Consider the following 25468-nt stretch of genomic DNA (forward strand, 5'->3'; position numbering starts at 1 on the left):
CCTTGCAAGTCACGTTGTTAAATGCTCATTACCTGCCCCCAGGTGGGCTGGCTCCGGAGTTCAGACTGCAGGCATGCTGGGACTTGTAAGATCCCATTTGCAGAGAGGAGGCCCCCAGGCAATCCTATTCTTTATCATAATAGTTCTACCCTCCAGTGATGTCATGAGTGATGTCACTGACCATGTCATGAATGATGTAATATGTGACGTCATCAGCAGTGCATTGCAGGCGCGCAAGTTATAGTGAGTCCAACTAACTATAACGTGGGAATTTCAATGGTTTTATGTCAGTAAAATTTCCAGCTAACTATAACTGGTTTCATACCTATGGTTTTTTCAGTGAATTTAATAGGTTTTTTAAATGCTAATTCCTAACTATAACTGGTGTGAAACCTAGGGTTTTTTCGGTGAATTTCAAAGGTTTTTTAAATGCTAATTCCTAACTATAACTGGTGTGAAACCTATGGTTTTTCAGTGAATTTCATAGGTTTTTTAAATGCTAATTCCTAACTATACATAGGGCCTCAAACCTATGTTTTTTTCAGTTTATTTTCAAATGTTTTTTAATTGCAAATTTCTATAGCTATGAAATGTAATATTTTTTAAATTGAATCCTATATTGTATATTTATGAAATACTACTTTTTTTATTTATTTTGTTCATAGTTTTTTTTTTCTTTTTTTGCCTAGGAGCGCTCCCGGTGCGCAATGTTGCGGCGCGCCCCGGTGCGCGTACCGGGGAGCGTCCCGTTCACGATAATGCCGCGAACGAAAACATCATCGTGACGTATCGCGTAGCCGCGTCTGCGTGATACGCACGGCGTAAGCGCACCCGGAAGCACCCACGCGCATATGAACGCGCTACGTAAGCGCCGCCGGGCGCGCCCCGGGGCGCGTAGCATAAGCGCGTCGGGTCATGTGACCTGAAAATAACACTTTTCATTGGTTCAGAACAGTTTTGTTTTCCAAATGATGAAAGCCCCCACCTTTTTTCCTCATTCTCACGTTGTTCTTTGAGTGAGGAAGACCTGCTTCTATTGATAGAGAAATGGCTACAGTAGCAGCAGCAGCTGGAGCATCTGCACCACCACCACCACCACCACCACAAGGACCACCACAACATCACATTGGTGGTGAAGAAGAAGAGGAGGAGGAGAGGAGAAGGCAGTTCCTGGCTGAAGACAATCCCCCTTATAAACCTAAGGAGCACTTTATATGGGAGTTTTTTAAAATCCCAAGGGGTGCAAAAAAACTTAATGCTGCAAAGGTGACCTGTCTCATCTGTGGCGTTGAACTTTCCAGGGGGAACCCTGCAGAAAAATATTAATTTGGGAATCACACAATGATTCAACACATGCAACGAAAGCACCCCAATAACTATTCTGCAGCAGAGGTCAGAGAACTGACCAGAAACCCTCCCCAACATTGGTTACAACCCTATTGTAATGTTCTACTTATGGTTGGAACTAAGTAGGGACTAGTAGGTGTTATTACGTCTTACGTTACGTTATTACGTAATAACACCTACCAGTCCCTACTTAGTTCCAACCATAATTTGAAAATTACAATAGGGTTGTAACCAATGTTTACTGATTTTTGGACTGGCTCTCTTTTTTAATTGTTGTAATATAGGTTTAATTGTTGTATCACAGTATATGTCACTTGATTTCACTTTCATGCACTTTATCCACATGTAAACCATTTGTTTGTTTTTTTGTTTTAGGACAACCTTCTAAATATATGTATATTTGAGTGATTTGTTATGCTTTGTTAGGTTTTAAGTGATCTCAATTGGCCCTAACAATTTTAGAATATTGCATTTAAATCATCGCTTTACTGTGTGTAAATGTTATGTAATTAAGGCCTAGATGTATCAAGCCGTTTGCGAATCGCAAACTGTCTATTTGCATGTTTTGGCATGCATCAAAAATTCACAAATTAAGGTATCGCAAAAATTTGCGATTCCTTATTTTGCCATAGCATTTAAGGAGTCGCAATTTTGCGATTCCTTAAATGCTATGTATGTAGCATTTTTCAATTGCGAATTCTGGTTAAGAAATCGCAAATTAACACCAACTTGTAGTTGATGTTAATTTGCGAATTCTTTTAAAAATGCACAATTTCACATTATTGAAGGTGGCATGTGACGCACACACATGCCCATAGGGCATGTATGTGCGCCATATGCACACACATACATTTCAGGGGTGCAGCAGGATGTCCTTGAGACACCCCTGCACCCTTGAAATTATTCTTAATTTGCGATTAGCAAATTGCGAATCGCAAATTGAGATTAATTTCACAATCATTCCTATGGGCCTCCTGGCCCATAGGAATGAATGGGATATTATTCCTTAATTGCGAATTCGCAAATAGCGAATTCGCAAATAAGGAAGATTAAGAAATCGCTAAAAAATAGCGATTTTTACATATATCCCATTTTGCGATTTCTAAATAGCGATTCCTTAAAAATCGCTATTTAGAAATCACAAAATGGAATCTTGATACATCTGCCCCTAAGTTTCCAAAATAAACTTTTACTTACTTACTGCAAATTAGATTATTACTTGGGACTTCAGATACAGACCATATTTAAAACTTGAATTTTACACCTATCCTTTACCTCAAGGATGTTCTACACTTTAGAGTTGATGACATGGAATCATACTCACATCAACCAAGTGACTACCTATTAGTGTACCTGTCAGACCTGAAACTACCCAATCAAGTAAACTAGCCAGGCTTCAGCAGTATCCGGTGACATGGAATCATACTCACATCAACCAAGTGACTACCTATTAGTGTACCTGTCAGACCTGGAACTACCCAATCAAGTAAACTATTGATTAAAGTTTGGTTCACTGGTACTCCCAGCCCTATTTTAATTACACTCTCAAACCATACATCTACACATTTCTGCCCCCTTGCCCCCACTTCACCATACAGCTATTGGAAGAAAATCTCCTCTGAAGAGCCCCTACTATAGGGAGCCCGTTGGGTATTGCCACAACGAGGAGCAGCCCAGATGATGAAGCAGGACGCCTGGTGTGTGAGGGCAATATAATCCAATATATGGACTCCCAACTTTCAACCCCTGTGGTCTGATTGGATTTGTTTTCCCTTGTTCTGACTCTGATCCCTGAGGAACGGCAACACCTTTTTCAAATCAAAATTCATTCCCTTCTATGGTTTTAAAGAACACAGCACTAATGAAGAGGAAAAAAAGGCCATGGAGCACCACAAAATCACAGTTTTTTGACAAGCAGCAACCCAACGAAAGGGTAATAAAAAGAACAGGGATAATTGAAGATTAGTAATATTCTGTATTCACTGGAAACGTTTTACTAATACTCTTATATTTTTATCCCACATATTGGGCCTGCCAAAGTAGGATTCAAGAGGTAGTAAACTTCTGGCAAGGGTAGAACTAGAAGCGATTAGCATCTCTCAATTAAAATGTTCTAGACGCAAATATAAATGCCCATTTATACAGCAAATTTTCCTCAATGAACTTAAATCAGCCTTCACCACCTACCTGGAAGACATTGCTCTTGTGTCCACTCTCAAACTCAAGGACCTTGTGTTTCCTGATCCAGTCCCATACAACAACCTTGAGATCATCGCTCCCACTTGCGAGCCACGTGCCACGCTGGTTAAAGTGCAAAGTGTTGACACAGCCGACATGTCCCTCTAAGCCATGCTGGAGTCGAAAACGTTGAACAAAGCCTCTGGCACCACAGGCCTCATACACAAAACTAGGGTTAGTGCCCATTTCCCTCTCCCTCAAAGCACGTACTGCCCGCCAGCGAGGTCGAGGCAAAGCAGTAGTCTCTGAGGCTACCCAGGTCTCGAGGGCTCGTTCATCATCGGATGAGTCTAGATCACGGTTGGCACGTTTACGCTGACCTCGTCTCCTGGGGCACACTTCAGGATCCTCTTCGTCATCATCTGAGTGTGAAGCATCATCGTCCCGGTTCTCATCATTGATAGAGTAGTGGCCAGCATCATCCATGCTATCGGAGTCCTTCTCTTCCACAGAGCTCTCTGTGTCAGTGTCATGCCTCTCTGCATTGGTGCGATTTGGAGCAGAGTCTTCACCAGTGAGACTCAGGCTAAGGTCAGAGGCTTCAACCTCAATGCCTGAAGAGGTTTCTTTCCCTTCCTCTGCACCAGACATATCTTCTGGACTGCTAGAGCAGCTTCCTGTGGTATACAAACAGGAAAACAAATCAGCCCAGAAGTACAATACTAATGTATTCTCAAATATGTTTTACATTGTAACATTTTCATTAACATTCAAGCAGTCACATTTACTTGAAATTTTCTAAAATACAGAACGTGGGTAATTTCACTACCAAGAGCATACAGTGAAAACCAAATGGCATATGTTTTTCTTTATGAATGATCGACATATAACCTATTACAACATCTATTAAATCATCTTGAGCATAGGCTCATAGTGCAATGCTACTGGGCGAATGAGAGGGAGTTCTGTCAGGTCCACAGTTCTGGCCTCCAGAGTTTGGCTCCCCCCCCGTCCCTGCAAAAACAGTAAAAAGTCTAGGTGTCATCATTGACACCGAGCTTTCTCTCAAGGCTCAGGTGGGAGCGGTGGTTTCCTCCTGTATGTTTCAACTTCGGAGGATTCGCAAAATCCGCCACTTTCTTCCCCCGGCAGCACTCACCCAAACTGTTATTTCGCTGGTACTTTCCCGTCTGGATTTTTCCAACGCCATCTATCACGGTCTACCACAATACCTGACTCAACGCCTTCAAATCGCCCAGAACCAGGCTGCCCGCCTGATCCATGGAACACCCAGATGGCAATCAGCTAAACCTTTGCTTATGAATTTGCATTGGCTCCCGGTCGAGCGAAGGGCTGCCTTCAAGGTAGCTTGTCTTACCTTCAAGGCACTTCATTGCCCTTCCCCTGCTTTCCTGAAATCTACCATCCACCCTTACTGTCCTACACGTCATCTTCGATCCGCCCACCTTGACTTGTTGATCATCCCCAGGAGCAAAACTAAGAGATTCGGCGGACGCCGGTTCTCCCAGTTGGCCCCTGGGCTCTGGAACCTCCTCCCTCTCTCTATCAAATCCTGCTCCTCTTTTCTCAACTTCAGGAAAATGCTAAAAACTCACCTTTTCCCTACCCCCACGTAGATTCTGTCACCTCTACCTTCTCCTCACTCTGTTCTGTCTACCAGCGCCAGGAAGCTCCGGTGTCAGTGCGCTTTATAAGCAACATTTAACATAACATAACATAACATAACAGACCACATTCCTGTAGCCATGTGCAACAAATTACTAGTTACTATGAACAGAACTTTACAATTTCCATTTTGGTCAAACAGTTCTTGAAGCATGTTTTGGAGGATATTGTTCGGGTATGGTTGATTAGTAAACCCTTAACTCACAACAAAAATCTCCTGCGAGACGTAGGCCAGCAACTGTATCTAAATACAGTTTCTCTGACTGGAGATCCAAAACAATCATCCCTAAAGGACTGGCAAGGGGGAGGAGTGCAGTTTCTTCTCCCAGACAAAAGCAGCATTTGACAACAAGGTTCTTCTCCCAGACAAAAGCAGCATTCGACAATAGGCAGGCAGAATCTGGGTCGTAGTCAGTAATGCCACACTATAAAAAAAACATTAACACGAGTAAAGATAAGCCCGAAGGAGTCACAATGACGATTTAAATGTTCAACCATCAAACAGGATAGCGCTATAAGAAATCGATGGGTTGTATATGGAACTGTCCCATTCTGTGTCACGGAAACATAGTTGAGCCAGCATACAGTGTGGGAGGGTAAAAGTAATCACATACATGCACAGATCCCAGTGAAGGCCGGGATCTGCACTTGCAATGGAAACAGCTCATTAGTAAAAGACTGGCCAGTTGTTTGAAGCCATTGCCTGTTGCTGTGCAGGCAGCCACTGGCCTGCATTTGAAAGGTGGTTGGGAGAGAAGAGATCCCACTGCAGCCTACTGCAGTGAGTGACCTCTCCATTCTGTAGGGGTATGTCTGGGTTCCAAACTACTACCAGACCTTCTATTCCAATGGGCTCACTGACTGTGAGCCACCCCACAGCTACTTTGCCTCTGTGCCGGCCTATATTATGCTGAGACAATAGGTTTCTTAATTTGTTGTTCGTCACATCCCCATGGAAATGTTGAATCGCCCCCTGGAGATTGAGCCTATGGACATGTAATGCCAGAGCAATCTCACAGAAACCTCCTTATGGGGTGGCACTTGATTACTCTTGTCCCTATTCCTCAGTGTATAGATGAGACACTTAGATAAAATACCCAAAAAACGTCACTTGCAATTTCACATTAATGCAGGAAATGGTAGAAAGGTTTGGAACACATGCAGGACTTTGCGAAGGAAAGCAGCTAAAGCAAAACAAAAACATTGAATCTGATAATAGCCAATTCTACAACGCCTACTATCCTCCCAACATGTCCACAAATACTTTCCCCAATAAAAAAGAGCCAGATGCATAGGAAGAATATAAAAATACATCTATTTGTAAAATCGCCTGGGCACTAGAATGCCGAAGCAGGACTTCTGCACTGCTACCTTCTCAGTTGCCTATCTAAGTGAGAACTGGCTGTTCCACCACTGAGGTGAGTTCCCAATCTCGAGATGCTGGACTCCACCAAAAGGTTCATCCCCCTAGACCAATCAGAGGCAATATCTGACCCCTTGAGACTGGTACAGAGAAACACAAACAGCAGAAGCAATGATTGTACTGCCCATCCCCCTCCAAAAATACAGATGCAAATAGATTCCATCAACTAAACTCACAATCATGGCATGTGTCTTTGATATCCCTATAAGAAGCATGTAGGAAAGGACTCCTCTGCAAAGCAATGCTGCTGGCAATTGCAGGATATGTTTTTACACATGGTGAGAACACAACTTGAGTGAGCTGAACGCTATATGTTTACACATCGTGACAAAACTGCTGACGATCATCATAGGCAAAAGTAGACAATTTTTGAAACTATATCCATTTGTTCTATTAAGCCATATTCATCAGAAAATATGCTAAAGATCAATCAACAATAGCTTTTGTGGCCATGGGACACTGGTGCATTTGGGCAAAACCAATCGCCATTATCATTTACCCCTTGCCCCCATCAGAGCCACCACGAGTAGATGACCTTGGCGGAATATTAAGTATGTCTTAACTAGCGTGCTTTTTAGTGGCTGATAAGAAGCGTGAACAACGGTCCAATACGAGAGCAAGCTACATTTTATTTTAACTCTCACTCTTACCGTTAGCCAATTCCGTCTTCTCATCCGCACTGACTTTTTCCGACATCTTGAGAGGACTTGTTCCTTTTTTATCCCACTTCTGAAACGAAATCAAGCATTCATGGTGTTTCAGAGCTTAATACGGTTAGCTGCTGGTTTTAAATTGTAACATTGGTAAGTTAGACTGTCACTATGGTGCTAGTAGCGTGTGCTTAACAAAACAGTTCTTTAAAAAAATACCAAAATCAATTGAGATACGTTTTGCTTAAAAGTCCGGAATTTTTTTTAATGACTAATATACTTGACATATAATCAAACTTCCAAACAACAGCTCTTGAGTCGAATTGAAATGGATGGATGGATTGGCTGCGATGTGACCACTGAAAGAAGCAATCACAAATTGTTCTTATTTCACTCAAATTGGAACACTAAGCAGATGCGCTGCATTCAGCGCACGGTAGCATGATCAGGTCGAATTGAACATATAAATGTGTATTTTTCAATTGAATATAAATACCCCTTTCATCTCTTTTCCCAAATCCACGGCTCTCATTTTCACCTAAATCCTTATTGAATGCATAAGGCTTCTGCAGCAAAGAGCACAAAGCTTGTCAGATACACAAACAAATTCACTGCAGATGTTTCTGTCTTTGACAGCAGCCAACCCTTACTTCCCAGCCTAGTGACAAGAACTGCATCTTTCTCACCAGGGGTCAAGTGCAGTGCACGGTGAAGCCTGCAGGACAGAGCAGCATATATAGAAGAAACTTCAAAACGGCAAAAAGAACAGGGACAGCCACAAGTTTGGCTTGCATTTTCAATAGTTAAACATTTTTTAATGCATGATGCAGTGAAAATGTGACAAAATAATTACTGTTTTCAGCATACAACACATATATGAAATAAATAAATATGCTATAACTCCGTGTACATCTGAGATTTGAAACAGTCCATCACTCAAAAGCCACACTCCATAGAACCTGGAGTTATATACCAGACAAGCATGAGGTCGTATAAATAGTTCTCTGAGCAAAGCCAAAGCCCACTCACTTCAAGTATCTTTTAAAGAAAGGTTAATAATAGGTCTTCACACAGCTGTACAGTCAAGGCAAACCTAAAAAGACATAAGGCAGACCTAGAAGGACACAGAGCCTGACATCTGCTGAGTCTTGCAGCCAGCATGGAACAGCATAGCCCATACTGTCCTTTAAAACACAAATGAATACTAGCTACCAGAGGAGCTTTACCTGAATGGTGTGAATTCACACTGGGCACACTGCATTTGCTTTATGCAGTAAAGTGGAAATATGTTACAAAGGGATAAATCCCAAAGGTTGAATAACAACAAACTTGTGTTTTTGCTCTTAAATTCCACACAAATTCTTCAAGGTGAAATAGGCTGTATGTTTCTCAGCTGTACTCTCTTTGGGTTGTTTGGCTGGGTTCTGATGATTGGCTTTTGGGCCCAATGGAAGTTTGACTAATACCTGCTGCTTAATTTGTGCATATATGTAGTTTTAGATGTATTCAGCCTTAATTTCTTTGTAAGGTTTGGTCATTAAGATTAAGAGCCATAGGAAGATACAAAACAGCTGACTTGTACCAACAGGAACATGAACAGATGGGAATTAATGCTACGTTTTCAAAATTGAGGCAAATAAACACTCTAGTACTTATAGATTGTGTTTTCAATCCAAGAAAGCTTTAAGAGTATTCCACTGAGGTATTGAGAGGGATCATTCAGTTCTGCAACTACAAAATTGACCTCTCTCATCTCTGTCTTTAGCCTCCATCTCCTCCCTTCCAGGCCTTGTGCTTTGGTTCCACTTTCACAGAAACCTTTCTTTCCCTCACAATGCCTTTTCAACTTCTTAGGCGCATCTCTTCATCGGTTTTTGCTCACCCTCCCATTCTAGTTTTCCTTCTCTCCTTTGCTCTCTACACCCCCTGGGATGCTTTTGAACTCCCTCACTTCAGTGCCACTCTGCACTCAGTGCTCCGGTCCACCTAGCCAATAAGCACAGGCCTTCCCATTAACCGCAAGCCAGTGAAGAACTACAGGTTTGCTTGTGGTCTTTCCATCCCAAGAGCCAATAATGACTTTTCTCAGTAGCTTAGCCTTGGCACGGGATTGTCATTTGACTTTTTTAATTAAAATTAAGCAGACAACCCTGGGAGAGACTGTGTTCAATTTTGTCACCATGGATTGCGAGGGTCTGAATAGTTCTCTGCTAGAATCTGAGAGCTCCCTCTGGTGCAACATCTAGACAGCAAGTCATAGGCTTGAATCACAAGCACGGAAGCTCAGCTTTCATTTTTCCAAGATCAATAAAATGAGTGCCAGTCAATGATGAGATAAGAACACCCAAGGTAAAACAACACAGGACGCTTCCATTAATGTTGTGCAGGGTAGAAGTTAACATTTTATTACTGGGAACAAATTTGTTATAATTGTCTTGGTGATACTGTATCTGTACAGCCAATTAATTATTGCTGTTGATGTGTATAAAGAGAAATAAGGCCGGGTTTTACACTGATATGTACGGCTGTGTCAGCGTATTCTCCCTCGGGCCATGTTCTCTTGTAATACAATTACAATACAATGCAAATGGTGGCACCAGTAAGCAAAGAATAAAAAGTGGTAGAGGCCCATACAAATCTAGGCTAAAGGTAACCATGACTATATAATTTATTTAAATAACTATTAATGTAACTGTTAAAAAGATGCAGGTTAATATATAGCCATTCCTCTGGTGCCCTTAGCCTATGACTGCAGTACTGCATAAGGTCATGTCATCAGTAGGATGATCTCGGATTTATATACATTCCAGGGTCAGTAACAGAGTAGGTCTCAAAAGCTCAGACAATTCACTTCTAAATAATACACAGTGAGAATATTTTCAGTTTGATCAATTCTGTTCAAATGAAATAGATATTACTTTTAATATATAACTTTTGTTGGTATTTAGTTCATTATTGATTTCTTGGCGGCTTCTAATTTGGGTAACATACAAAATGTAGTTTCAGCTTAAAACATCTCTTCACATCAAGCAGCAACAACTGTAGAGCTCTCTATTGCAGCTTAAGGGTGCGTACGCCATGGATCAGCAGACGTCTTCAAAGCACAACTGACTTATGAAAATGACATCTCCAGTAAGTTTCTATTTTTACTAGGAGTATTATTCTCCAATGTTGTTTCCTCTACTACCATGATTTTATACAGTAAACAAGATGGGTACGCTTCTGATCATGGAGCTAGTCACTGCCATAAAGGAAGGACTGTAACTCTAAAATGTAAAAAAAAAAAAATAGAAAACCTTAAATGAAGAGGACCCTCAACAAAATGTTAAACCAACAAAATAGTTTCTATCTTAATAATGAAAACCGCTACAAGCAGGTTGGTGGTCTGGGGCAGTCATTAGTTCTATGCTCTCAGTTTTTTCAACTGTTATTATCAGGGCGGGAAAGGCAGGGGAGACGTGCTTGTCAATTAAATCAGTATAGACAGGCAACATGAGGCACTGGGGGTTGCATTTGGGTTTAAAACAACTGGATTTTAAAAATAAATTGCACTGGCAAGCTAAATAGAAGACTCAGTTTCAAATGACCTTGCAAGATATAAGATAAATCCATACTTCAAATGTATTTTTATTTCATTTATCTGCGGCTTACTCACCTTTTGATGAATCACCAGCACTGGAATACTGGCTGATATCGCCTGTAGACCTGGTAACAATATAAGATGATCAGTTTATCTATGAAAAAGTTCTGGAATAGTCTTCATTTTTCTAAAGCTACTTCAGTAACTCACAAATTATATGGTGCAAACACAACCACTTCTAAATATTAAGAAAAAAAAGTCTGAAAACTAACAATATGAATATTTCCCAGTACAATCACAAAAATGAATAGACCAGATTTTAGCTGAACAGTTTTTGATATTTTTCAAAAATAAGGAAATAGACGCTAAAGACGTAGCACAGGTCCAAGATTCACCGATCTATTCATTGGTCCTAGAACTGCCACGAACAAAAAAGCAATTAATCCCTCGTCAATAAGGAATTATTTTAATGTACTGGGTACCTTAACAGCCCATTTAATTTAAACATAATGAAAGTTTTATTAATGAGTTTAATTTTTGTTTGTTTTTCTTCAACACATTGTTTGAAAGAAGCGTTTTCTTTCAGTTACTCCAGTTTTGTTGTCGCTCAAATTTGTAAATGGAAGCCACTTACTTAATGCATGCATCCTTCCTGGTGGTATGAAAATTATTATAATGTATGTTTTATGTATACTGACCCGATCTTTCTTTACTATAGATTAGCTCTCAGTTCAAATTAAACATCGATATTGACTATACGAATGGCCTGCTTGGGCATTGTATAAATATCAATAGGATCATCACTAATTTCTTTGCCACAGAAAAATCTATTGCGTCAAGAGTGCTGAAACCAGACATAACATTTTTATTACAAACATTTTTTAGTCTTTTTATTGTTTTTACATATAACATAACACTTTATTATTTAAATACAGATGTTTCTTTTTTATTCAAGACTACAGCCGAATATAACAATTTCAGAGATCCGTAATTAGGGTTTGTTCCCTCATTCCTTTCAGTTTATTCCTCACTCCACACTAATAGTATAAGCCTCGTTAGCGGAGATATACCTTCTTTTTAATTAACGATGGGAAAATAGCTGAACATCCAGTATTCCACTCCAGGGTATCCACATGTTCCATGGGCCCAAAGCCATCAGAAGCCCACATATTTCCAAGCCATCTTCAATAGTACCTATTCATCCTAAAGAAACAACTTATAGTCTTAATTCTTAAGGGCCTTTAACAATACAGCCCAGACATTCAAATTAGGAGGTCTCCCATATACATGCCTCAGAGTCACCAATACATCAACCGCCGCTCTTGACCAATTTAATATCTCTATTTTAAACTCCTTCAGGCGGGCAGTGGTGGAGGAAGCGTCATTACTAAAGTTATGTTATCCACTGCTATTAATATTTGAAAACTCACAAATTGAAAAAAAATGGACTTCCATCAAAACAATGTTTTGATATTTTTTCAAACCTAGGAAAAAAACTGAAATCTCAAAGGGCACACATAAAGGAAGGTTCGAAGTTTAGGGTTCAAGATTTTGTTCTGCAGAAAATACAAGAAAATGTAACCTTTTACTTTTCAACTTAACAGCTATAAGAGATCTCCGCTGATGTAAGTGCCTGTTTCAAAGGTTGAAAGTAAATTTCTAAATAAAGAACAGCCTTTAAACAAAAATTCAGACAAATGATAATTGAAAGGATTTTGGGTTAGTCTGGAAAGTGGTTTTAAAAAATTACAAAACATAGTTTTGAAGTGATGCAACAGAGGTCTATTGATTATAATTAACACGTCTATCAAAACTGTAAAGGACCATGTCAGGGAAAATGGATATATGCAGTATTCAAAAATGTATGTGCTACTTGGTGGATAGAAGTGTGTGCCTAAGACTGGCTACCCATTGAAAGTGGGGGAATAACTGGTATGACGCTTCCATTGCCATGATGTCCCAAACCAGCCCGATCCTCCATTAATCTAAAAGGCATTGGCAAAATTCTCAAGTATTATGGGCATGATTATGAGTCATCATGCTAACCCCGTAGAAGATTTCTTAGTCTTGCAGTGGCCATAAAATCACATCACTCACAGAGATCATTAGATATTCAGATACATTCTCTGAGCCTCAAAATGCTGTAGAGTTCAACACAGCTGCGCAAGTCAACAGCTACTATATCTCACTGGAGAAAAAACTGTTTGAAAAACTGCCGATTGACTCCAGCATAAACGTGTAAAAATTCAGAAATTTGCTGGTTATGGTTTTCAATGCATGTCATAGCTCGCAACGCACACCATGTTTCTTACTTGACTTTTTTATGTTTTTGACCAGTTGACAAATTGGAGTTTTTCGACTGGCAGAGGGTGAGAGTTAAGGCAAGTGTTGTGTGCTTGGGGAACCAAAACTAATTATTTTCAGCAGGTTTAGTTGTTTGAGCCAGAGCCATCTCTCAAGTTTTTAACTGTGTTTAATTTCAGTAACTTTTTTTCTATGGTATACTTATCTGGCTGTGCACGCATGCAGCCGGCTCCTTCCATCAACCCATTGTAGGCGACCAACCCAACTGTGCACAACTTTCAGCCATGAACAGCAGAGCTTGGGCAAAGGACCCGGCCTGTAGTCAGGCCCTCTGCCCAGGCCAACAAGGGCGGAATTTTTTTTCTCTTACTGGAGCAAAACAGACCTATCTTTCGCAATTCGAAATTTGGAACCACGATTCTGAAGGGGAGAACAGAAGAAAAGGCTCCCTAGTCCAATCACATGCCCCACCATCACAACTTTTTTTTATTCCCAGACTCACAATTAATTTGTGAATCCCAAATGGCAGAGATATGGAAAAGTGTTAACCCTTAAAGGCCCGCTCAGAAACCTCTATAAAAGTGTACAGCTAAAAACAGGATGAAAGGATTTACACAAAACCAACAAAAGTACATTTTCTGGTTAAAGTTCTACTTTTGTGATATGCTTTGTGCAAATCCATTCATGAGTCTTGACGGGAGTCGTAAGCAAAACTATGCAGGACTAAATTTGTTTGCAGATGTATTACCAGTTAACAAAAGCCTACCTCACTCCAACAAGTGACTAGTTATCGCACTTACAAGAATGTTTATGGAGCTTACCATGCATGGTCATGCAGACTGCCATTCCAAACACAACCTAGTCACTATCACAAGGTACTACACAATCATAAAAGGCACACAAGATCAAAAAGACAATCAGCACTGAAACTATTTGGACAGTATATACCATGCTTATCAGCAACCAGACAACAAGCTAACAGAATCTCTGATCGGCAAAAAACCAAACCAAATCCTTCTACCATTGGAACACCGTAGAACTGTAGTACAGGCAATGGTAGTGAGCAGGTTAGATTACGGAAACGCCCTGTTGGCTGAAGTAGGCACTACCACTCTGGCAAAATTGCAGATAATACAGAACACCGCCGCCAGAATGGTTCTAAATTGTCCTCCTGGAACCCCATTCCTTCCCTTGCTTAGACAACTGCACTGGCTTCCGGTGCAAAAAAGATCTTTGTTCAAAATATGCTGTCTCTCCTTTAAAGCCCTTAAAGGGGAGGGACCATCCTACCTCCAAAATAAACTTTCCAAACAATCACATGAATGCAATTTAAGATCTAATGCTCTAGCTCTCTTGAAGATCCCTCGTATTCGGTTAACCCGTACAGGGGGCAGAGCTTTCTCCTATATAGCCCCCAAATACTGGAATTCGCTACCACTGGCCGTGCGAAACTCCAGCATCTATAGGTCTATCAGGAAAAAATTAAAAACATTCTTGTTCTAAGCCTGCTTCTTCATAGTATAGCTCTTCTCTGTTTCCCGGTCTCTGGATTCCTATTGGTAAAGCGTTGAGATGCCCCCGGGTGAGTCATGCGCTATATAAAAATCCAAAACATAACATAACCACCAAAATCCAATACTTCTACCACTCCATACTTCACAAATATGTCAACGCCCCACATCCAGAATACCAGCGCCTAAAATCAGCAGTTTGGACTTAATCACAAACACTGGACTTTCTGAACTAGCAAATAGCAGGACCCACCAAAATTCCTGTGGTGCAAACCCTTGTCTTCCATAAATCAACACTTCTCAGCAAACAATGGCATTTCCAGAGGAATTAAAAAAGCTCAGATTCCATATCATCTTAAAAATAAAGGCCATTTCCTAATCTCACAAAACTCATCTAATGCTGTATCTATGATAAAATCGTAAATCACATTCAAAAGGCACTCCTTGCAAGATTCCATGTGAGTGGAATTCCTTCATTGCAGAAACTAAAGAAAGTAGGGCCATACACAACACACCACTGAGTTCTCATTCTCATAGACCTTTCTCTAAAATTTGACATGTAAACTATTTAGCCCTGCTCATTATTCAGAGGAGACCAGGGGATGACAGGCTTGGTTTCCTTAATGAACAAAGAGTTTACAAACAGCCACAAGTCACCATAAAACTTAACAACAAACATAATTCAGGGGCCGACTATGAGGACGCTGGGACCGTCAACAAAAAGCCTGTCTGAAGTGGTTCCACCGTCATCTGAAGCCTCTTATCCCTCTGCCATATTTCAATGGCGGGGGATGGTTGGCGGTCGGCAAGACCAACCGCCACGCATCCAACGGGCTCCTTGAGGCGGCTGGTGCGACGGAGGGGTTGTATTCCCTACCTTGTTGCCGGGTCATGCCAGGCACCGCAGTAGGGATCACAGTGCCCCTTTCCCCTGGCCTTTTCATGGCTGTTAACCTACCATGAAAAGGCAGGCGGAAAGGGATTTTGGGGGCCCGTAGTGGGCCGCCCTGGCACTCCTATATGGGCACTGGAGGGCACCAATGGTGCCCCCCTACATATCCCTGCACCATGTGGCAGGCACCGCATGATGCCTGCCACGTAGTGCAGGCATATGTCAGGTGTCCCTATTTTGCATTGCGGCGGGTGCTACAGCCAGCAGCACCAGCTGCAATGCAAAGTATAGGCATTGCGACTGCCACCACCGACGGCCTGTCGGGAAGTCCCGTGTCCGTTAGGGTGGCAGGCGGACGTACCTAGACCCGCCATTTTAATCAGCCCCAATGTTTGGAGTCTTGTATATCTTAAGCATTGCCGGATTTAACACAAACTACCGCTCGCAGTGGTTGTTGTGGACTCACCAGGACTTTCGCCAGCCTTTCCGGCCATTTGAGGGAGAGAGGGAACACAGAGGGACTCCAACAACCAGGAGCCCCGCAGCCACCATCACTGCGCTCCTCCCCCTGCTGCCTTCAAAACCGCTCGCGGCCCCCGCTTCGCGGAAGCCTCTCGCAGCGGTTGTTATGAACTTACCAGGACTTTCGCCAGCCTTTCCGGCCATTTGAGGGAGAGAGGGAACACAGCGGAACTCCAACAACCAGGAGCCCCGCAGCCACCATCACCACGCTCCTCCCCCTACTATCCACAGCCTATATTTTTGGACACGCCCCCCGTTTCGCGGGACGCGCGCCGGGCGAAACCCGGGCCAAGGGCGGGCCCGTTAGAGGCTGGTAGAGGCTGGGCTGGGCCCCCCCTCTAAGGACTTCGACACAGCAAAAAAGTAACCGTCTCATTAGTTCTAAAATTGCTGCACTGACTTGTTTTTAATCACACAATGTCAGCGCGTAATGGAGCAGTGAGGAAAGGGGTTGGAACAGGGTATGTTGCAGGGACCCTTGACCAATTTATCACAAGGGCTTTCTCAGTACTGGCCCACGAGATAGCTCTCACGGAACGCCGGATTTAGACGGACTTAGCTCTCTCAAAAAGGTCATCCCTGGGGACCATCCCGAACGCGTGCACGCCAGACAAACAACGCAAGAGGGACATGACAATTGCCCCGCAGGAAGAGACCACAAGTATATGGGACATTTCAGCCCCTCTGATACACCAGGGCACAGGGCCGCACTCACCTACTAATGCAGCATCAGGGGGGGTAATAACCCCTGTGGAGCCTCGTTCGTCAGCGGAGCATTTAAAGGGGGCAACCGCGAAGAGAAAGCGAGGAGCAACCCGAGTTGGCATACAACAGAAGGGTAAGAAGTCGAAGAATTGTTCCCAAAGCATTCACAAGGAGACTCCTAATGAGGACCCCGTAGCCGACAACACCTCTCAAGGACCCAGTCAGGGTGCATTGTTCCAAACAGTAATGACCCAGTGATTTTATTGAGCCCACTGCAGACTGAAGAAGCTTTATTGAAGAAAATAGAGGCTCTCTTAATAGCTCAGCTGGAGCCCCTTGCGAACAGACTGAATGCAATTGAGCAGAGACTGGGGAAAGCAGAGGGATTGGTAATGTGCACCTTGGGTAGCACTGATGACAAGATCGAGAGGGGTATTCATTTAAATAATGTTGGCAGGGTGGGCGAAAAGGAGGGTACTAATAATTTAAATTCTATTGCAATGGCTGCACCAAACAGTGCGGGGCAACCAGCCGTGAGAAACAAATTAGGGGGGGAAACCGAAGGCAGGAGTAGGACAGAAGGAGACAGGTCACAGGGGGTACCGGGCAATGAGGAAACGTAAAGAAACATTGCAACGAAAATGCATCCCTGTTTAGACCTGCCCCCAGATTGCTCACCCTATGTTGTTGTCCTGACGCGGTCCCTGAATTAAAAGTGGATGTAGAGGAATCGCATGACCAATTGAAAAACAAAACAACACACTGGCTAAATCACAATAGACCTTTGCCCCAAAAGGCCCATTTTAAGAACTTCCACGTAAGAAGGGTGAGTTGGGTGGGATACAGGCAAAAAAATATACCAGGGGACTGTATTGTGGTGAACTTTAAAGACCCTAAAGTAGTACAGCACATCGCTCACGGCCCCCGGATAGGTATAGGGGCTAATATACAGGCATTGGATTTAAGCTATTTTTATAAGCCTGTAAATATTTGCCCTATCGGAGGGTGCTGGGATGATCGGAGGGTTTGGACTGTACAGTCAGACAAAGGGCGAAGCTGGGCCCGTAGAGAGAGGAGTAAGTTCCCGGATAATGATGCTCAGGGAGCTCACACACATGAGTCAGGTAGCCCAAATGAGAGAAGAATATGCTCTCCCGTTGTTTAACAAATATGCACCACTGGGCAGGGGTAGACACCTCAGTGAGGTAGATTGACTGTCTGTGGAGAAGACAGATAAACAGAGGGAGTCACAGTTAAGAACACAAGGAAGGGAACCCTCAAAAGGAGTAACTTCGAACACCACTCATATGGTATTATGTAATCCAAATCAAGTTGGACCCACAGACGCCCAAACAGATAGTGAGCCCATTATGACACTTGGTGACCCCCCAGAGGGCATTGGAGTACCCTCAAATTAGTGTCCTGGAATGTGGCGGGTCTATCAGCCAAATTTCAGAACACTGAGTGGGTGGAGTACATCAACAGAGTCAATATAATCTGTGTCCAAGAAACCTGGGAAGTGGATCCCACTAACTTTAATCTTGCCGGGTTTAAATCTTTTGGTATTCCAGCGAGTAGTTCAACGGCAGGCAGAGCTAAGGGTGGTCTCCTAATAAGGGTACACCCGAGCCTGGAAGGAGTCTGGACGGATCTAAATTGGAATTCGGACTGTATGATAGCTGCACAGTTCAAGAGTAAGGACCTCAGTTTAACTCTGGTAAATTTTTATAATGCGGGAGGAGGAAGAGTAGGGGAGTTGGAGGATAGACTAGGGTCACAGAGCGAGCTAAACCAGGCAAAATGGCCCCATTGATTTTAATAGCAGGGGATTTTAATTGCCACTTCTGTCCAAAACTGATGCAGTTCACGGAAGATTGGACATCATGTAATCTAGAAGAGGGAGCCGATTTTGAGCATACATTGGAAGGAAGGGAATTAAGTAGGGTGCTGAACAGACACAGTATGGAACACTCAATGGACTTGCTACCAATTAAATATAACAAGCAGGTGAACCCTACTTTTAAGGGAAGAGGATGCAGCTCTTACATTGACTTTATACTTGTATCGCACCTGTCAAAAACAACAAATTTGGGGTTTGTCCATTGATTGTAGTGGTTTCAGTGACCATAACCCATTAACACTGTCAGTGGCAGTGTCAAAGGTTAGTAAGGCCACAGGGAGGGGGGCTGAGGATATTAGGGAGACAGTCACGGACCAAGGTCGGCGCTTAAAATGGTCTAGACTAAATGGAGAGAGTTTCTAAAAATCACTCCTGGAAGAAGGGAAACAGCACCTTGAGACGTGTTTAGATCTAGCGGTGAATGGTCTTCCGCTTGTGGAGGCATTCGAAGAATCAGGACGGCTAGTAAATGGCCTAATGCATACCACAGGGGAGGGTAAGAAAAAGATTGAGCCAAAGTGGTTTGACAGAGGGTGCTCCCTAGCCCAAGAGAATCTAAGAACTGCTCTTAAATAGAAGCCACGAGACAATCAAAGGGTTATGCACTGTAGACTAATTTATAAGCAGGCAGTAAGGCGTCGGAAAAATGCGCTCCAATCCCAAACGTGGGAAGACCTTAGGGGAGTGGCTGAAAAGAGATCTTACAACTTTTTGGAAGATAGTTAATAGCCCTTGCTTTCAAGACGGAGCAGCCCACAGATAGCGTCTAACGTGCTTCCGGAAAAGTGGGAGGAATATTTCAGTGGACTCTATAATAGAGGGACAACCGAGATCCAGGAGCACGAGGAGAGTGGGAGGGTGAGATAGTGGCGCTTGAATTCACACTAAAGGAGATTGTGGGGGGCATTAAGGGCTTGGCCTGAAAAAAGGCCCTCGAACCGGACGGGATCCCGCCGGATCTCTTCTTAAGTGAAGTGGACCGGTGGGGCCCAGTTCTAACAAGAGTGATAAATGCGGCCATAGTCTCTGGGTTACCCCGCTCATGGTCCCCCAGTGCTATCGCCCCATCTCCCTGATAGACGTAACAGCTAAAGAGCTGGGCAGAGCAGTCTTGAATCGCCTGATGAGTTGAGAAGAGGAACACCATATTCTCACTGAAGTACAGTATGGGTTTCGGGCCTGTAGATTTACGACTGATCAATGCCTGAACCTATACTTACTGGCGACAAAATACACAGTGGCCAACAATGAAAAGGTCTACTTAGCATTTATGGATCTGGCTGCTGCTTTTGATTGTGTGAATAGTGAGAAGCTGTGGGCCATAATGTCCAATTTAGGGGTAGACACTGACCTGATTAATATCGAGAGCCTTACATTGGAATACATCTGCTAAGGTCAGGAATAATTTGGAGGGTGATAACACCAAGCCTTTCAATTGCACCAGTGGGACCAGACAGGGGTGTATTCTGGCCCCTTTTCTGTTTTCTCTGTACATTAATGGTCTGGAACAAGCCCTAACCGCACTAAAAGTGGACTCACCCAGAATAGGAAGCAGAGCGATCCCTGTATTGCTCTACGCAGACGATGCGGTCCAGTTGGCACGCACTCCAATTGGACTGCAGCGTCTGATAGACGGGTTTGTGGATTTTATGAACGGTTTAGATTTAACTGCCAACCTATCTAAATCGTATGTCATGGAGGTGGGCCCAAAAAGCGCGGGAAAATCTTTTAATTATAAAATGGGCACTTTCAGTTTAGCGATGGTACAGTCCTTCTCTTACCGGGGAATTTTATTTGATAAGGGCTAAAATTTTAAACCACTGGTTGAGGAACGATGTAACAAGTTGGTATCAAGCTCAGGGACAACGATGAATTTTGGCCGCAGATTGGGGCGATGGTCACCTGAGCAGATGATGGTTTTATACAACTCTATCTGTTACTCAAAAGTGGCTTATGGGGCAGAACTGTGGGGGATGGTGGACGTGTCTAAATTGCAAATAGAGGAGAACAAATATTTGAGAAGGCTCCTCAAAATCCCCCAGTGTGTTTCTTCCCACATTATTCATGAAGAATTGGGCTGTGATTTTTTAGCGGATAGGGTGGGGAGCAGGCCACTGATTGTATGGCTAAAGATTTGGGTCAACCCAGAAGCCAGTCTGACAAAACGGATAGTTATGGACTGCCTGGGGAGGGAGAAGGGAATGACTATCCCATGGCTCAAGTATGTTAAGGGAGGTTTGGCAAGCATTGGGTGTGAGGAAATTTTTCTGATGCCATCCTGTATAACAAAACGGGATCAGGCCAGAGTTATCAGTTAAGGCACATGCTCTTGTGAGGTCTTGTGCTGGAATGGAGCCTTATCTCGTCCTTATACACAATGTCCAGGATAGATTTTTATTAACGTGTTTTAGACTCAACCTTTTACACCACCTGTTAACTGAGCTGGCAGGTTTTACAAATTCAGTTGAGTCAAAGGGTCCCTGCGGCTGCGATCAGCGATCTCCGCAGGAAACCCTTCATTTCGTATTATTATGCCCATCTTATCTAGTGCCCAGACGTTGTTTTTCAATAATCCTGCTTAAAAAGGCCAATTTTAGACATGCGACAGAAGCTCTCTTATATTTACAAATGGCCCGAGATCATCTGACTTTATTTGCGGTGACAAATTTTTTGAGACAATCAGTCAAACTGAGAGACACTAGAGGAATTTGCTGAACAAATATTTTTATAATTCTGACTGAAAGACGGAGGGGGGAGTATCAGTTTCATATATGGGTTGTGCAATTAACAGTGATGTATCTCTCTTTATGTGATATTTTTAAATTGTATATGACCTTATTTTTTATTGTACTTTTATGGTGTTAAATGAAAAATGCCGAATAAAGAATTTGGAACACAAACTACATCACTAATCTCCACAATACGTTCCTTTGTCCTGACACGTCAACTATTCCAGTAGGATTCAGGTCATCAGTAGATAAATAAATCTACGGGATGGTTTAATTCCCTTGTCCTGACATGTCAACTATTTCAGTAGGATTCAGGTCATCAGTAGATAAATAAATCTATGGGATGGTTTGAATGAGGTCAATCTTTAAATACTTAGAGGCCAACTCGAACTGAAGCCACATAAAACTGATATTTCTGTAAGCAAAGGTCAAACTGGCGCACTGAGTATCCCCCTGCAGTTCCTTGTCAGCCTAAACAGATATCTACTCCATTCTAGCCAGGACTACCTAAAACCTGGGCTGTATACTAAACTTCTTCCTCAAACTAGAACCCAAAGTCAAGACACTAGTCCGAGCATGCTTATTTCATCTATGCACACAAGAACCCTCCAGAAGGTCCATAGCGCAACAACTCTTCCTGCACGTTCAATCAAGAGACAAGTCAACCCCTGCATTACAAATATTACAAGGACTTCCAAATGTCAAAGATCGAGAATATCCTCCAAAATAAGACCGTAAGACAAGAAACCTAACAAAGGCTAACATTATGGGTGAGCACGGACACATCAGGTCCCTCATCCAAGAAAAAGAACGAATAATAACCACCTCAAGACATATTTACACCACTCATTGTGCGAAATGAATGTGATTTAGAATCTGAAATTACCTACTGATCATGTAATATCTTAAATGAAATTTGTTTTCACTCAACGTTTTCTTTTGATAATGATTTTTATTTTGGAACCATTACTATGCAACAAATAAGGTAGACTTTGTAAATCTAAATAACTCACAATGCACATCATTAAGGCTTGGCCCAAATTTAATATCCTCCATTAGAGGGAGTTGGGAGATTTTTTTAGTCAAGGAAGATTTAAGATTCCAATAGGCCTGTTATGAGAGATATCTGGCAGCAATGGTTTTGACAGGAGCCACAATCGACAAAATCATATACTTATAATGCGGCATCCAAAACCACTGGCTGAGGTTACCAGACTGGTCAAATTATTACTCAGTAGCTCAATTAACTGACCAAAAGCAGGCAGACCACCTTGGGTGTCTCCACCCCAACTGACATCAAGTATGGACTCCAGAACGTTTTAGCATTAACGTATAGGCTGCTAAGGAGGTGCAACATAGCTCAATGGACATACACTGAGGTGTTGCTGCTGGTAATGCAAGGGGGCCAGGCGTGGAGAACAATATCACAGAACACCCCAAACAAATCCATGGGTCAATGTGGCATAGCACCCTGGTCTTTAATGGGGTGAAAACAGAGATAACGCTGAGGGATGCCTCAGCAACACTAGTGTGATTTATTTTGACTGCTTATGACTCTAGACGGATAACAGGGGTTTACTTGGCTGTGAAAAGCTTGAGGGCCTGGCTGGATCAAGGTGCATCACTACACAAACAAATAACAGAAGTGGTGAAGTGATAACATTTTCACATCTGGTCCAAAATATGTTGTTTTATTTGGATATTTGCCCTTATTGGCCTTGGTCCGGGTTACACTTGTGAAAGCTTGACTGCTGCAAGGGTCTGTAGTTAGAAAGCGTGGAATATGTACCGGTCTCAATACAATGGGCACAGATCCAGTTAGTTTGCAATTTAAACAAAGTGATCTACGAAGCAATGGTTCACCTGCACCGGCTATTAGTTAAGTTTAGGATGAAATTTAAGATTCTGAAAATAGCCTAATGTGCAATTATGGCCTAGTATATAAGGGTATCTAAGAAATTCTGCCACGCAGTTAAGTATAGATCATTCAAAACGTACCCAATTTAAGGGCGATTACAAGTAGAAAATAGGCCACTTCAAAGAAATTGAGAGTATTACAAGGTCAGAACATAAAGATTTTGATCACTGTTCAAGCTCGATTTTTAAGAGCTATACACTGGGGGAACTGTGGTACACAAGGAGATTTGCTACAAAAGGCATGCTCAACCGAGACTAAATATAGAGGCCAAATAGAAATCCATCAAGAAGGAGAAATTGTCAGACAGAAAACTTATGTTTAAGGATGTTTTAGGTCTAATATCTATCTCCACCTTTAAAAATCTAGGGATAAATAAAAAGATCTACACATTAAGGCAGATAGTGATAAATAAGTTTCAAATTGAGAAAACAGACAAATATATAACTTCAATATGGAAACCAGGTTTTTGGAAAGGGCCCTTTTTGCAGGGTTATCCCAAACTTTTTGTTTCCTCCTTTTATTTTTTCCGGACCTGTTTGTGTTGGTTTTAGGACTCTGTGCGCTTTACCACTGCTAATCAGAGCTAAAGTACTTATGCTCTCTGTAAATTGTGTTATAGATTGGTGTTTCCATGATTGGATATTTGATTTACTTGTTAGCCCCTAGTAAAGTGCACTGAGTGTGCCAGGACCTGTAAATCAAATGCTACTAGTGGGCCTGCAGCACTGAGTGTGACACCCACGTGAGTAGCCCTGGAAAGGTAACTCAGACCTGCCATTGCAGAGTCTGCGCGCAGTTTGTAAGTGCCATGTCGACTTGGCCAGTGCACACACTTGCAGTCTCTAACTTTCCCTTTTCTTACATGACAGGTACCCCTAAGGTAGGCCCAAAGTACCCCTGTGGGCAGGGTGCAGTGTATGTGAAAGGTAGGACATGCCCCGGTGTGTGTGGCATGTCCTTACAGTGAATTAAGGCCAATTTCGTTTTTCACTATTGCAAGGCTACCTGTTCCCCATAGGACAGAATGGGGAGTTTGTTTATAACATCTTATTAACATAACTGACCCGAGGGATTAAGCAGGAAATCAAAGTTTAGTGTGCCTGAACTCAGAATCTAAAGATGCATCTTTTAGTGAAGGTGATTTTTACATTCTGTGTTTGAAAATACCACTTTTAGAAGGTAGGTATTTTCTTGCTCAGTCATCCCATGTGCCTCTGCTGGAATGTGGACTGCCTGTCTGGGCTGTGGATGACAGAAGTCTGGGGAGTAGGAGTGGCTCCAGATAGTCTAGGTGGTCAGGAAGGGCTGAATAGACCAGGGCTGCAATTGAGGATGGGGGGAGATTTCCTTGCACCTTAAAGGGCAATGCCCTCTCCAGTCCTGCCAGGAACTCACACCAGAGATGGCAGAACTGGTTCTGGCTGGGCACAGACACTCTCTGCCTAAGAGATCAAAGGATTTTGGGATATAGATTTTGGGGCCCAGACCCTTGACTTTTAGAACTCTTTTGGACCAAGAGGACTGCCAAGAAGAAGAGCTGGAGAAGCTGTGAGGAGGCACTACCACTTTGCTGTGTGCTTTGCTGTGCTGGCCTGCAGTGGCTGCTTCTGTCTTGGGCAGTGTGGATTTTTATCGTTTTTGGTCTTGTCTTAAATATATAAAAATATTGGATGTTTTTCTTAACTGGTGCGGTGTCTTTTGTAGTGCTTACACTGTATTACTGTTGGTTATGTGAAAATGCTTTACACACTGCCTGTAAGATAAAACTAACTGCTTGTGCCAAGCTACCAAGGGGGTGAGCAGGGGTTATTTTAAGAGTGTAACTCGCTTATCCTGAATAGAGTGGTGGTTTCTGCCCGACTTTGGCACATGCCCTAGCCGACCAAAAATTCTATTTCTAACACTGGGGCTACATTTAATGATCAATTTCAGTACAACAGGCTTTGTCTAACTGCTGTTCTTGTACTGCACCATGAAAGTCTTACCCCCTGTTTGTACATAGAACAGAATGTTGTGATTGCCTCACACACACTATGTCTACAATCCATTTGTTATCTACAGTAAGCTTCAAGCATTATAATGTTCAAAAGGGAAGGAAAGCAGCAGACACTGAGGGCATATGT

At 42.6% G+C, this 25468-nt stretch overlaps 1 protein-coding gene across 2 annotated transcripts in view; it reads right to left on the reverse strand.

Annotated features, from left to right (window-relative positions):
- LOC147666192 (DDB1- and CUL4-associated factor 8-like) overlaps positions 1 to 25468 on the reverse strand; it is a 104129-nt gene that overhangs the window by 59321 nt on the left and 19340 nt on the right. The window contains exons 2-4 of one of the 2 annotated variants that reach the window (XM_086949218.1): positions 10940 to 10989; positions 7285 to 7363; positions 3535 to 4202 (exon numbers count right to left, since the gene is read on the reverse strand). In XM_086949218.1, coding sequence (XP_086805344.1) covers positions 3535 to 4202; positions 7285 to 7330 — 714 coding nt within the window. In that variant the 5' untranslated portion in view covers positions 7331 to 7363; positions 10940 to 10989. The remainder of the gene's footprint in view (positions 1 to 3534; positions 4203 to 7284; positions 7364 to 10939; positions 10990 to 25468) is intronic. The other variant, XM_086949219.1, reaches the window with a different exon arrangement.

This window comes from Lissotriton vulgaris, unplaced genomic scaffold (assembly GCF_964263255.1).
Source record: "Lissotriton vulgaris unplaced genomic scaffold, aLisVul1.2 SCAFFOLD_637, whole genome shotgun sequence".
Taxonomy (NCBI): domain Eukaryota; kingdom Metazoa; phylum Chordata; class Amphibia; order Caudata; family Salamandridae; genus Lissotriton; species Lissotriton vulgaris.